The sequence below is a fragment of the Garra rufa genome, chromosome 13, assembly GCF_049309525.1.
Source record: "Garra rufa chromosome 13, GarRuf1.0, whole genome shotgun sequence".
Taxonomy (NCBI): domain Eukaryota; kingdom Metazoa; phylum Chordata; class Actinopteri; order Cypriniformes; family Cyprinidae; genus Garra; species Garra rufa.
In genome coordinates, this window is record NC_133373.1 from 5333892 (window position 1) to 5347619 (window position 13728).

General features: G+C 33.9%; 1 protein-coding gene across 1 annotated transcript in view; it reads right to left on the bottom strand.

The window, feature by feature from the left end:
* Nucleotides 1-535: 535 nt before the first annotated feature.
* The window catches only part of kdr (kinase insert domain receptor (a type III receptor tyrosine kinase)), a 40927-nt gene continuing 27734 nt past the window's right edge, over nt 536-13728 (bottom strand). Inside the window, exons 20-30 of the mRNA XM_073853087.1 lie at nt 11832-11920; nt 11400-11568; nt 9156-9247; nt 8935-9057; nt 8728-8839; nt 8554-8653; nt 7784-7889; nt 5250-5386; nt 4938-5022; nt 3512-3597; nt 536-3426 (exon numbers count right to left, since the gene is read on the bottom strand). Of these exons, the coding sequence (XP_073709188.1) occupies nt 3210-3426; nt 3512-3597; nt 4938-5022; nt 5250-5386; nt 7784-7889; nt 8554-8653; nt 8728-8839; nt 8935-9057; nt 9156-9247; nt 11400-11568; nt 11832-11920 (1316 nt within the window). The 3' untranslated portion in view covers nt 536-3209. The remainder of the gene's footprint in view (nt 3427-3511; nt 3598-4937; nt 5023-5249; nt 5387-7783; nt 7890-8553; nt 8654-8727; nt 8840-8934; nt 9058-9155; nt 9248-11399; nt 11569-11831; nt 11921-13728) is intronic.

A 13728-nucleotide genomic window follows, 5' to 3' on the forward strand; every position in this document is an offset into this window, starting at 1 on the left:
GTGGAGCTGTTGTAGCTTGAGAGCTACATTATTATAGCTAAAGACAAACCGAATGCTAAATTTTTTCAAGCATTTTCAATTGTTCATAAGGTTGTTTCCACCATGGAAGAGACACATGATGTGAATCAACTGACCTAGTTTTTCTTTAGCATTAAATACAATAATAAATGTAAACAATAGCTGGATGAGAGCGCAGATCGCATTGCGCTTTGATGGCCTTGTGAACGCTATTCTGAGCAGCCATTTTGAGAGCAGCACTCCTAGGAAAACACCCAAGGCTGCGTGAGCATTGTTTCCTCAGGCCCAAGCGTTCACACCCACACATATACAAAAATACAAACGCATGAAACCCAAAATGCACACGCTAGTAGAAAAAAAGAGGCTGAAATGCATTGTCCCGTTTTCTCAGATGCACACAAATAACTGGAGATACGAGCGCATTGTCTCGTCAGGGTCACTGAGAAACAGATACAGGAAAAGAAGGGTCACAAAAGATCCGCTGGCTCTTGTGCAAGCAAACACGCACATGCAAATGTTGTTTTTAACTGGCAAGAGTGTTTATTTTAAAAAACTAATTACATTAATGGACGTGTAACTAAATAATATAATCATAATGGCAAAATACTGACATTTTTCATACAAAGACAAAGAAGGTCCTCATTATAAACTGTACAATCAACAGGCCGACCGAGAAACAAAGCTGAGAAAACAAGACGGGCTGTTTGTTGCTTGGGGGAGAACAAGTCTGGTCGCGATTTGTCTAAAGACAATGCAAAAGATGAAGACAAAAAAATGGAAAACATTCACACACTCGATTGTCTGACATTCCAGTTGCTATTTCCTGTGCGGTAGGAAGAGGGCATGCCTCTGCTCAGGAAGTGGCGTGGACACACCGAGAGACCACTCTCGCTCCACAGGCTGTGTAAACATGATTGTATTGCTAAGGCTTTCTCACTCTCCAAACTCTCCTGACATTTAGAAGAATAAAACTAAAACATACATCTTATCTGCGCCAAAACAGTCTGTTCCAAAACAATATATTACATTTATTTCAAAAAGTGAGTATGATAAAAGAAACAGTTAAGAGTTGGAATGAGTCAGCGGTTCCTTTACGCATACAATTACGGAAAAAGCGATAATGGCACAGCTCAATCAAAGGTTTAAGAGACCAATTTAATTTTTTGTTGTTTTTGGATGATGCAGTCGTGTGGTTGCGATACGGGAGTCATTATGAGTAATGGCAGGAAAATCTAATACGGCATGAAAAGTGAGATGGTTGCTACTTGATTTAGGGAGGAAATTGCCCTTTGGCTGTTCCAATCAGAAAAGTTCACAAAAGAAAAAATTAATCATCATTTATGCACCTTCATGTTGTTCTAAACCTGTACGACTTTCTAAGCTTCAAAAATGTACAAAAAGCATAATTAAAATAGCCCATACATCACATATTATAAAATATTCTCAATTTATTTGATAGCTTTATGTGAAAAGTGAATTTCTCCACTTCCAGAATAAAGATTTCCTGATGATTTACTCACCCCCATGTCTTCCAAGATGTTCATGTCTTTCTTCAGTCGCAAAGAAATTAAGTTTTTTGAAGAAAACATTCCAGGATTTTTCTCTATATAGTGGACTTCGATGGTGCTCAATGGATTCAGGGTTAAAAATGCCGTTTCAAAGGGCTCTAAATGATCCCAGCCGAGGAATAAGGGTCTTATCTAGCAAAACGATCAGTCATTTTCTTAGAAAATAAATATTTATACACTTTTTGACCACAAATGCTCATCTTGTCTAGCTCTGCGATCCACATGCATACTCTGTGCACTCTGGTTCAAGATAGTTAGGGTGTGTCGAAAAACTCAACAAAAAAAAAAAAGATCGAAAATGACTAATCGTTTAGCTAGATAAGACCCTTATTCCTTGGCTGGGATTGTGTAGAGCCCTTTGAAGTGGCTTTGAAACTGCATTTTTAACCTTTGATCCGTTGAGCACCATTGAAGTCCACCATATGAGAAAAATCCTGAAATGTTTTCCTCCAAAAACGTAATTTCTTTGCAACTGAAGAAAGAAAGACGTGAACATCTTGGATGATGTGTGGATGAGTAAATTATCAGGAAATTTTCATTTTGAAAGTACACTAATCCTTTAAGGTGTTATCCAAGGACAATCCTTTTGTGGTCGCATTTTACTTTAAGAAAGAGCAGTTTGGATATTCTGCTATAAATTACAAATTTTGTGTTGCAGAGAAGAAAAGACAGTCATACATGATTTAAAAAGACATGAGGGTGAGGAAATAATGTCTAAATTTTAATTTTTGGCAGAACTAATGAATGAAAATTCTATCATTTACTTACCCTCAAGCTTTTTCAAACATGTATGCATTTCTTGCACATTTCTGTGTTCTGCAGAACACAAATTATTATTTGTGTTAGGAATGTGTAACCAAATAGTTTCTGGTAGCTATTGACTTCCATATGATTTGTTTTTTCTTCCATACTATGGCCGTCAATGGCTACAGTCAACAGTATGGTTCAGAACATTCTTCAAAACATCTTTTATGTTCAGCAGACGAAAGAAACTCACACAGGTTTGCAACAACTTGAGGCTGAGTAAATGATGAATCTGAAATTTTTAGATTTTTTGGAAACTACTACATTAAAAGCATAGTTCACCCAGAAATTAAAATTCTGTCATTTATTACTCCCCCTCATGTCGTTCAAAATCTGTAAGACCTTCGTTCATCTTCAGAACACAAATTAAAATATTTCTGATGAAATCTGAGAGCTTTCTCACCCTCAATAGACAGCAACGCAACTGAAATGTTCAAGAGCCAGAAAGGTATTATAGGCAATGTTAAAGTCAGTGGTTCAACCTTAATTTTATGAGCCTACAAGAATGCTTTTTGTGTGCAAAGAAAATAATTTCTTCTCTTCACTGTTAGTTTTTGATGCACATTTGGTGGTGCTGCTGTCACTTGGACTATTTTATCAATGTCCTTACTACCTTTCTAAGCCTTCAATGGGTCAGTTGAATTGCTGTCCATGCAGGATATCTATGCAAAATATCTTAAGTCGTGTTCTGAAGATAAACAAAGTTCTGAAACGACATGAGGGTGAGTAATTAAAGACAGAATTGAAATTTTTGGGTTAACTGTCCCTTTAAAATTCTGAATAACATAAAGAGGAAGACTGTTTGAAGCGCTATAGATGTTAAACTGGAGGCGCACTATAACGGACCTCTGCGCCGAACTTGTCGTTTCTCTTGGGCAGTGGAGGTTTCATCCGAATGTCTCTCTTCAGAATCATCTCTTCGTTGGCGTATATTGGGGCTTCTGCGTCATCGGAGTGGTAGCCGGACTGATAACCGCTGGTCTGATTGGACGATTCAGAAGCTAAAGACTCCTTACTCTTGCATCGCAGTAATGGGCTGCAGATAAAAGCATAAATGTGTTTATATGACTGTGAAACTGATTTGATTTGTAGCTCTACTTAGATTAGTATGAATGTTTCACCTGAAATGAAGTGGTCTTTGCACTTGCCGATCCAAAGCTTTCATTTGCTCACGTGATAAGCCCACTCCACAGTCCATGTGACCACTCTGTATGATGGAAGATCATTTAAAATGTGCTGTTTTTATCATGTAGATATATGTGACCCTGGACCACAAAACCAGTCTTAAGTCGCTGGGGTATATTTGTAGCAAAAGCCAAAAACACATTGTATGGGTCAAAATTATTGATTTTTCTTTTATGCCAAAAACCATAAGGAAATTAAGTAAAGATCATGTTCCATGAAGATTTTTTGTAAAATTCCTACTATAAATATATCAAAATGTAATTTTTGATTAGTAATATGCATTGTTAAGAACTTAATTTGGAGAACTTTAAAGGTGATTTTCTCAGTATTTTGATTTTTTTTTGCACCCTCAGATTCCAGATTTTCAAATAGTTGTGTCTCGGCCAAATATTGTCCTATCCTAACAAACCATATATCAATAGAAAGCTTATTTATCTCAGTTTTGTAAGATTTAACCTTATGACTGGTTTTGTGGTCCAGGGTCACATATGTGCTTCATGTGGTAACATCTAGATTTAATCTTTATTAAAGGATTAGTTCACTTCTAGAATCAAAATTTCCTGGTAATTTACTTACGCCCATGTCATCTTTCTTACTTCAGTCTAAAAGAAATTAAGGTTTTCGAGAAAAACATTCCAGGATTTTTCTCCATATAGTGGACTTCAATGGGGATCAGTGGGTTGAAGGGTTCAAATTGCAGTTTGTGGTTAAAAAGTATTAGAAAAATGTTGATTGTTTCACTAGATAAGTCTCTTATTCCTCGGCTGGGATCATGTAGAGCTGTTTGAAGCTGCTTTGAAACTGCAATTTAGACCTTCAACCCATTGATCCTCATTGATGTCCACTATATGGAGACTGTATGAAATCCTGGAATGTTTTCCTCAAAAACCTTTATTTCTTTTAGAATCTTGGATGACATGGGCGTAAGTAAACTTTAGGAAATTTTAATTCAGGAGCACTGCAAAAAATGCTTTTCTTACTTCTTGTTTCCAGCCAAAATATCTAACAATTCTTAAATCAAGAATGATTTTCTAGATGAGTCAAAAATTACTCTTGTTTTCATAAAAAACAAGTCAAATTTAAGTGCGTTTTTGCTTAAATCAAGCAATATAATAATCTGCCAATGGGGCTGACTTAATTTTGACTTGTTTTTTTCCAAAAACAAAAACAAAATTTTTACTTGTCTAGAAAATCCTTCTTGATTTAAGAATTTGTAGATATTTTGGCTGGAAACAAGACAAAAAATCAAAGTAAGAAAAGCATTTTTTGCAGTGAGTGAACTAATTCCCTACAGTCCTTTGTACTGAAAGTGTTTTTGGATTAAAACCAGATTCTAGCTGTAGTATTGTAGAGTTTATTTACCATCACAGCAGTGTGCTCCAGGGGAATGTCCACAAAAGTCGTCATACTTATTGGCACACCACAGCTGTCTATCTGCTGTGGGAACCTGTCAGGAGAGGCATGGGTGGGGACCATTGCTGCATTAGTTTGTCAAAGGAGAGGTTAAGCACATTATATCTATATCTTTCAAGTCATGTGGACATAACAAAAGTCTGATAACTAGGGTGTGGATAAGTACTAGTACTTGCAATGTAAAACATGACTTGTTTTGAGTCAGTGATGCCAACAACTGCACAAAAACACACAGCAGACAGAGAAGTCATTGTAGCTAACCCCAGAGGTGGAGCATTGTCATAGTGGAGCTGGGCCTCTTTGTTGCCTGCATAGTATGTTCTTTTAGATGTTAGGTGAGGAGCCCCTGATTCCTCTTCCATCTCTCCATTTGTCAATGGGATGTAATCCTTTCCATCCTAAAACATAGGCAACATATGATAAAGGAAATTTTTGCCTTAATTACTCACCCTCATGTAGTTTAAAACCTGTAAGACCTTCATTCATCTTCAGAACACAAATGAAGATATTTCTGACCCTGCAAAGACAGCAACACAACTGAAATGTTCAAGGCCCAGAAAGGTAGTAAGGACATTGTTAAAATAGTCCATGTGACATCAGTGGTTCAACCTTATGGTACTTTCATGAACACGTGGCTAAGACTCACACAGAAGAGAAGAAACTGTTGAATTAAGTCATTATTTCTGTTTTCTATGCTCACAAAAAGTATTCTCTTAGCTTCATTAAATTACGGTTGAACCACTGATTTCACGTGGACTATTTAATGATGTCCTTACAACCTTTCTGGATCTTAAATGTGTCAGTTGCATTGCTGTTTATGCAGGGTCAAAAAGCTCTTGGATTTCATCAAAAATATCTTCATTTGTGTTCTAAAGATGAACTAAGGTCTTATTAATTAATCACAAAAATTTCATTTTTTGGGGGGTGAACTATCGCTTTAAGGGGTGACACTGCAGACAAAAACACTGTTTTTTCATGCGGCTGTCAAGTTTGAGATTTTGGGCATTATTGTTTTTCATAAAGTGTTTTTTCAGACCAGTGGAAAGAAAACATCCAAAAGACACTGTTAAGTGTTTCTTTTATAGCACTTTATCTATTTGTGTCAATAGATTTCAATTAGAATACATATTTTTAAAGGCTGTTTTCTCAAAATGAGTTTTTTCTCCTACACTGAGCCATAAATCTCCACTTCAGTTGTACTTACACACACCAAACTTTACATTTTTATTCTTGCCTATATTCTAAAGGTTTTTACAGAGGGATTTGTTCATATAGAATTTGCTTGATTTTATACATTTTATTCCCCCAGAAATAGTAAAAATATATTGTTTTCTGTTTGTTCTAAGTATTTTCTGAATTATGGAATGGCAAAATGAGATACCCAAAGTTCCCTCTGTAAAAAGGTTTGACTCTAATATGTCAAAAAAAAATTAAACAAGAATTTTGAAACTGACTTCATCCAGTGTTTAGATTTTTGTACTAGAAGTTATGCAAATTAGCACACATTTCATTAAATAATGCCTCATTTGCATATTTTAAACCTAACATTTTAGAAAACTTGTAATACAAAAAAAATGTTTGCAATTATCAATGCAATCATTCAACTGGGTAAGTAAAGTGATAACTATTAGTTAATTTATTTACCCTATTCACCTGCAGTGTCTCGCCTTAAATTAAAAGATTTTTGTCACGACAAATGAAACCATGTTCTATTACATGCTGCAAAATCACTTTATTTTTGTCTTGTTTTCCAATAAAAATATCTAACCATCCTTACAAAATGTATGAGATGTGAAATTGCATAAGATATATATTTTTAATATATATGTATACATCTAACTACATTTAGTAAAATGTTTTTAAAGTAAAAAAAAAAAAGTTTACAACTATTAAAAAGTAAAATCATAATATTAGATAAGCTTAATGTTGCCTTTGCAACTAACTGAAATAAATAAGTTGAAGTTCTAAAATTACAAAAACTAAACGAAAAAGCTGACTGGAAAAACTAAATAAATATGACATATAAAAAAAATAATAATAAAATAAAATGAAAACTGAACATATAAACAAAGCTAACTCTAAATATACTGTTTAGTGTCACATGATCCTTCAGAAATCATTCTAATATGCCGATTTATATTAATTTAGATTAATATTAATATTTTTTTAGGAACCTGTGATACTTTTTTCAGGATTCTTTGATAAATAAAACTTTAAAAAGAACAGCATTTATATAAAAAGGAAAACTTCTGTAACAATATACACCTCGTTCAAAGATTGGGGTCAGTAATTTTTCTTTCTTTCTCTCTTTGAAATAAATGTATACTTTTATACAGCAGGGATGTGTTAAATTGATAAAAAAGGTGATAGTTAAGACTCTTTATTGTTAGAAAAGATTTCTCTTTTGAATACATGCTGTTCTTTTTAACTTTTTATTCATCAAAGAATCCTAAAATAAGTATCACAGCTTCTAAAACAATATTAAGCAGCACAATTGTTTGCAACATTGATAAGTAGTAGAGAAGTAATAAATCAGCATATTAGAATGATTTCTGAAGGATTATGTGACACTGATAACTGGAGTAATGGCTGATGAAAGTTCAGCTGTTATTCTGAATTGCAATAATAATTCATAATATTACTTATTTCTGTATTTTTGATCAAACAAATAGAGCTTTGTTGAGACTTTAAAAAAAAAACATTACAATATTTACTGATCCCAAACTTTTGGAAGTGTATGTCTCAACTAAAAACACATGAATGAGACAAAACATATAGTGGGAGTGAAGTCTAACCTGTTGTGCGCTAGCTTGTAGCAGATTGCCTAGATGCTCAACCAGCTGAGTAAAGGTTGGCCTTTCTTTAGGTCGATCAAGCCAGCAGTCCAGCATGGTCTGGTATCTGGAAGAATTTCACATTAACAGGAAGAAGTGGGGTTGATTTCATTTTCAGGATTCAGTCAGTTGCAACATCTCTCATTCCAATAATAAGAATAAGGTCCATCTGCTATGAAAACAGTATGAAAAAGCAGTGTTTCCCCTAGGTTTTCAGCTTTAGGAGGGGATAGGATAGCCAACTGTACTTTTTCAGTATTTTACTTTCTGTGTAATAACGAAAACAATTATTTCAGAAAAAAAGACAAATAAATACTACAATTATTATTAAAACTTTTTAAACTGAATATTCACACAATTTTTTTTCCATGTATTTATGTATCCAAGTATTCCATGTTAACAGTAAACCTCTGTTTGTTTATGAAATTAAAAGAGGTACATTTTCATTTGATTCAAAAGAAATACATTTAAAGCCTTCATTTGATTTTCAGAAAAAAATAAAACGCACAAGAATTTCTGAAAAATGAAAACAATCGCAGGGCCCTATTGTTAAAAATGTTGAAATCTCTTAATTTCCCTGCAAATTATGCTTTCCCTGTCCTGCAATCGTTTGCTTTTTTCAGAAATTCTTGTGTTTTAATTTTAATGGCAGGGGAAACACTGAAAAGTATGGAAGTACTTCTATATTTCTGGTAAAATTGTAGGTACTACTAGGTATAAAGTATATTTACATCTCAGGTGTGGCATAGTCTGGAGCTCTCATTCTGGTTCCCTCTTTCAGTCGCCTGCAGAAAGACTCATCGATGCACACACCTGGGTATGGAGACGCACCTGCACCAAAAAAAGATGGACCATCAGGACATGTCACCCTACTACGGTAGGTTTAAGCTGTCTAATACGCTCACCAAGTGAGAAGATCTCCCAGAGCAGCACACCAAATGACCAAACATCACTCTGTGTGGTGTACACACGGTCAAAGATGGTTTCAGGAGCCATCCACTTCAGAGGAAGACGAGCCTGCGATGATAAAGAACAAATGTTTAAGTATAAATGAGTCTGTTTCGCTGAACATCTGAAATAACGTTGTTCATGTTTGTGGTAAGATTCCTCACATCTCCTTTGCGCACGTAATCAGGGTCTTTATATACATCTCTGGCCAGTCCGAAGTCACATATCTTTACCACACTGTTTTCAGAAAGTAGGATATTTCTGGCTGCCAAGTCCCGGTGGATACACTACAAACACAAAGTAGGGTTATGTAAATGGTCATCATGCCTAAAGCATACAAACATACACACACATCGCAAACCCCGGTTGTATGTTTTAGTTTTACCTTTCGAGAGGCAAGAAACTCCATGCCTTTAGCCACCTGGAAGCTGTAGCTGATGAGATCCTCCATCGTCAGGTGATCCCAGTCTGAACTCTCTATTTCAATATGAAGATTTATGAAAGGTAACAGCTGCTGTGCATATGTTTGTGTAAAGCAATATGTGTATCTTGAGTGCTGTAAATGTGTTTAATCCTCTTTGCATTCATTATTTTAATTCTTTATATTTATTATATAATTTTTGTTTATTAATATGGCTTAATAACTAGAATAAATATCTAGTTTTTTATTTTATTTACATTTTTATTATAATTTTCTTTGCATGTCATTCTATTTTTATTTTTGTTTTCATTTTTAATTAATTTACAAATTCATTTTAAACGTACAAATGTTTTATCTATTTATGCATCTATTAGTTATTACCTAATAAATTGAATAATAATTATTAACATACTTTGTTTATTTATATTCTGCAAAATTTACTTTTCAATTTATAGTAACGAATCACACTTCAAAAAATTACAGTAAAAAGTATGAATATTTAATCAATTTTGAAAAAGTTCAGTAAATTGTATATTAATTTGAATAAATGTTATTAATAATACAATAGTCATTCTGTTTATTTATTTCGTTATGTTTTGCTGTTAATTTTATTTTTTACAGTGTGACAAATTAATTTTTTAAAAGTACAAATATTCCATGTAGGTAATGAGCTCAATGAAACTGCTTAATTATTTGAATAATTATTATTAATAATAGAGATTTATTTGCTTGCATTAATTTACAAATTAATTTTAAAAAGAACAAATATTCCATGTAGCTTACAGAAGCTGCTTAATAATAATTATAACAGAATTTAAAAAAGAATAATACATAGAGTACTATCAATAATAAAATAATTATGCTGCTTTTTTTCTTTTATTTGATCTTTTTTTCTTTTTCTTTTTTTACTTTTTGTTTTGTTTTGTTTTGTAGAAATATTCCATGTAGGTAAAAATTAGGATACTTTTTTTTTAATAATTATTATTAATAATACAGAACTATACTGTTTAGTTATTTTATTTAAAGTTTTTCTATTATTATTTTCATTGCGGGTAATTCTATTTGAACTTTTTTACAATTTTAACTCAAAGTACAAATACTCCATATATTTTCTCAAATAATATGAGCTCATTAAGCCAGCTAATAAATAGAATAAATTATTAATAAAATATATTTATATATTTGTTTATATTTATAGTGTGACAAATCACAAAAAAAATCAAAAGTACAAATACTCCATCTATTTGCACAAATAGTTAATTAAAGTGGCTTATTAATTAGAATAATTGTTATTAATAATACAATAATCATTCTCTTTATTTATGTATGTATGTTGTGCAGCTAATTTTATTTTTCATTAATTTACAGTGTGACAAATTAATCTTTAAAAGTACAAATATTCCATGTAGGTAAAGAGCTTAATGAGGCTGCTTAATAATTAGAATAATTATTATTAATAATACCGAATATAATGTTTGTTTATTTATTTTATTTACATTTTTACTAATTATTGTTACTATTGTTTTCTGAGGGTAATTCTATTTTATTTACATTTTTATTTTTTATTAAAAGTACAAATAGTTTATCTATTTTCTGAAATAACATGAGCTTATTAAAGCCACCGAATAAATAGAATAATTATTATAAAAAATATATATATATAAAAAAAAAAAAATATATATATATATATATATATATATACACTGTATATGTATATATATATGTGTACTTTTTAATTTATAATGTGACAAAAAATAAACAAATATTCCATCTTTTTTTTATTATTAATACAATAATCATTCTGTTTATTTCTTTATGTTTTGCAGTTAATTTTATTTCTTATTAATTTACAGCATGACAAATACATTTTTAAAAGTACAAATATTCCATGTAGGTAATGAGCTCACTGAAGCTGCTCGATAATAATAATAGAATACAAAAAGAGAAAAATACATAGAGTAATTACTATCAATAATAAAATAATCATGCTGTTTTTTAGTTTTATTTTTATTTATTTATTTTTTATGTTTTAGGAGTACAGCACAAGACATGTCAATTTCCCAAATGTATTTCATGATCTGAATGGAACTGAATGAACTAAACGACAGTACTTATTTAAACATCTGATATACTTTCCATTACTCAGTAGCTGTGTGTGTTCATAAAAGAGTGCAGAGACAGTTAGAGACAGACACTAATATACTGTACCTTGTTCATCCTGCAGCTGGGTGGCGGAGGTCGGTTCTCCCATCCTGGTGCACACAGCGGTGCCAGTGCAGATGTCCAGTCGAGTGCTGGTTCCCAGACCAAGATCCCCCTCATGCAAATCCTCTTCCTGCTGCACCTCCCTCCTGCACGGCATCCGTGGTGTTCGCTTCTGAAAAACAAGACACGCATAGCTCAGTTTCCATTTTTGCCAGCCTCAAGAAGTACCAACCATGTCAGGTACAGTACACTTCATAGCAACCTTCAATCTTTAAAGGCCTTACAGTTGGCAGTTTCCTAATGTCTTATATAAGACTCCTGAATCAATCTGACCTCATCAGACATCAGAGGACATGGTTAAAAGGAGGAGCTGAGATCTAAAAACCACATCACAGCCTGACTTTACTACTCACTTTAGGTTATGATGGAATTTACCTTGTAGGGACTGTACTCTCCTCGCTTGCTTTTTAAATAGCTGGAGAGGTTACCATGTTTACAGTACTCCACAATCACCATCAAGGGTCCTGGAGGAGCAGGAAAGAGGGAAAAGGCATTTCTGACACATTTCTTACTATGACTGTACATTATTTCAGGGCTCTCAAGTCTCACGCATTCAACCAGTTCACACGCTCTCACGCCACACCTTGTATTTCTCACGTTGAAAAGTAAGGGATAACTTGTCCCGCTATATGGTGTTAATGGACGAGGTGCAGGCTTTGCAGAGAGAAGTACTCTGCCAAGCTCATAGCTGTCTTGAGAGTTAAATGGCACCTACCAGCCAAAAAATTAGAATTTGCTGTTTTCTGGTATATTACGTGATCCCGCTACAATCACGATCGTCACTAGGCAACGTAGACGCGCACATCCGGGACAAGGCCAGCGGTGGAATCGTTGCGGGGCTGCCGCTTTCTCTCACAGTGGAAGCGTTTAGTACAGTTGAGGAGGTGGTCGCGTTGCGGTCTCGGAGCGGACGTTGCCATTTGTACTTACTAGAAACTAAATAAATGCAGCAGGGTTTTTCATATTAATTTTTATTTTTATTTTTTTTCCATTTTACGATTCCTAGACAAAATCACTTGCCTGTGATCAAAGATAGTGAGAACTGATGTTGGGGATTATAGCCAAATTTGTGCAAAATTATTAGTTCTTCAACAGCTTTAACTAATTGTGGGCCTAAAATTAAGGAAAAGACAAGATAATTGGTAAATCTGCTAAAAAAAAGACAGACAAATTCATCCAAATAAAATAAGTAAGGGATAATCAACGGTTTGCCGTGCATTAAAGGATTTTAAATGCACGACGTGGAGGCTAATAACCGCCCGACGCGAAGCGGAGGGTGGTTGCCTCCGCGAAGTGCATTTTAAATCCTTTAATGCACGGCAAGCCGTTGATTATCCCGCTTATTCCATGGTCATTTGCTAAGTTATAGACAAGTTAAAACTAGGATTGATCTTTGCAGAGCAAAATTTGGATGAATGGATAAAAAAGACGGTTATTTTTGTCAGTTATGACACGCAGCTCTAGCATTCTGCCCGCTTCAAATCAGACAGAGATGAAATAGTCCGGTAAGATCACATTTATTTGAATGAATTATAGCATTTGTTTCAGTAAATTATCGATCGACCGAGAGAGAGTAAAGGCGAGAGAGAAAGAGAGATGACAGTTTGTGTGTGTGTGTGTGTGTGTGTGTGTGTGTGTGTGTGTGTGTGTGTGTGTGTGTGTGCGTACCTGCCTGCGTGCGGTGCGTGTCTCTCTACAAACAACGAATTCATTCAAAAACAGCAGTTTTACCACCTCGTTGCTGATGAATATAATGTAGCGATCTAGGATCTAGGCTGTTTTAATAAGAATCGCGAGCAAGCGCTGACAAGAAGTTTATGTATGTGCGCAGCACAATGCGATCTCCGACCTCTCTCTCTCTCTGCGTTCGCGTGCATCAATTAAAGCAGCGCATTAATATAGAACGGTGATTAAACTGACTTGGAACTACCTGTGCATTAAACGGTTTTACTGCATACCTGCCAGCCAATCAGAATCCAGTATCCAGACATTCCATGGAATAAATTGTTTTATATATTTCAAAACACAAATGTATCAACATTGTTGGGAAGGTTATTTTGGAAATAGGCTGTAATAGGCTACAGATTAAATTTCCCTATTTAAAATGTAATTTAAAAGTAGTGTAACTATTTCAATTGCTTTAGAGGTAATGTAACATTACATTTGATTACTAAATTTCCAAGGAATGTTTTCAACTGTTAATCCTTTTAAAAACTTTTCAAGCAGGCAGGTTTACCTTACAGTAGCACTCAACACTAATTACTGTCAATTT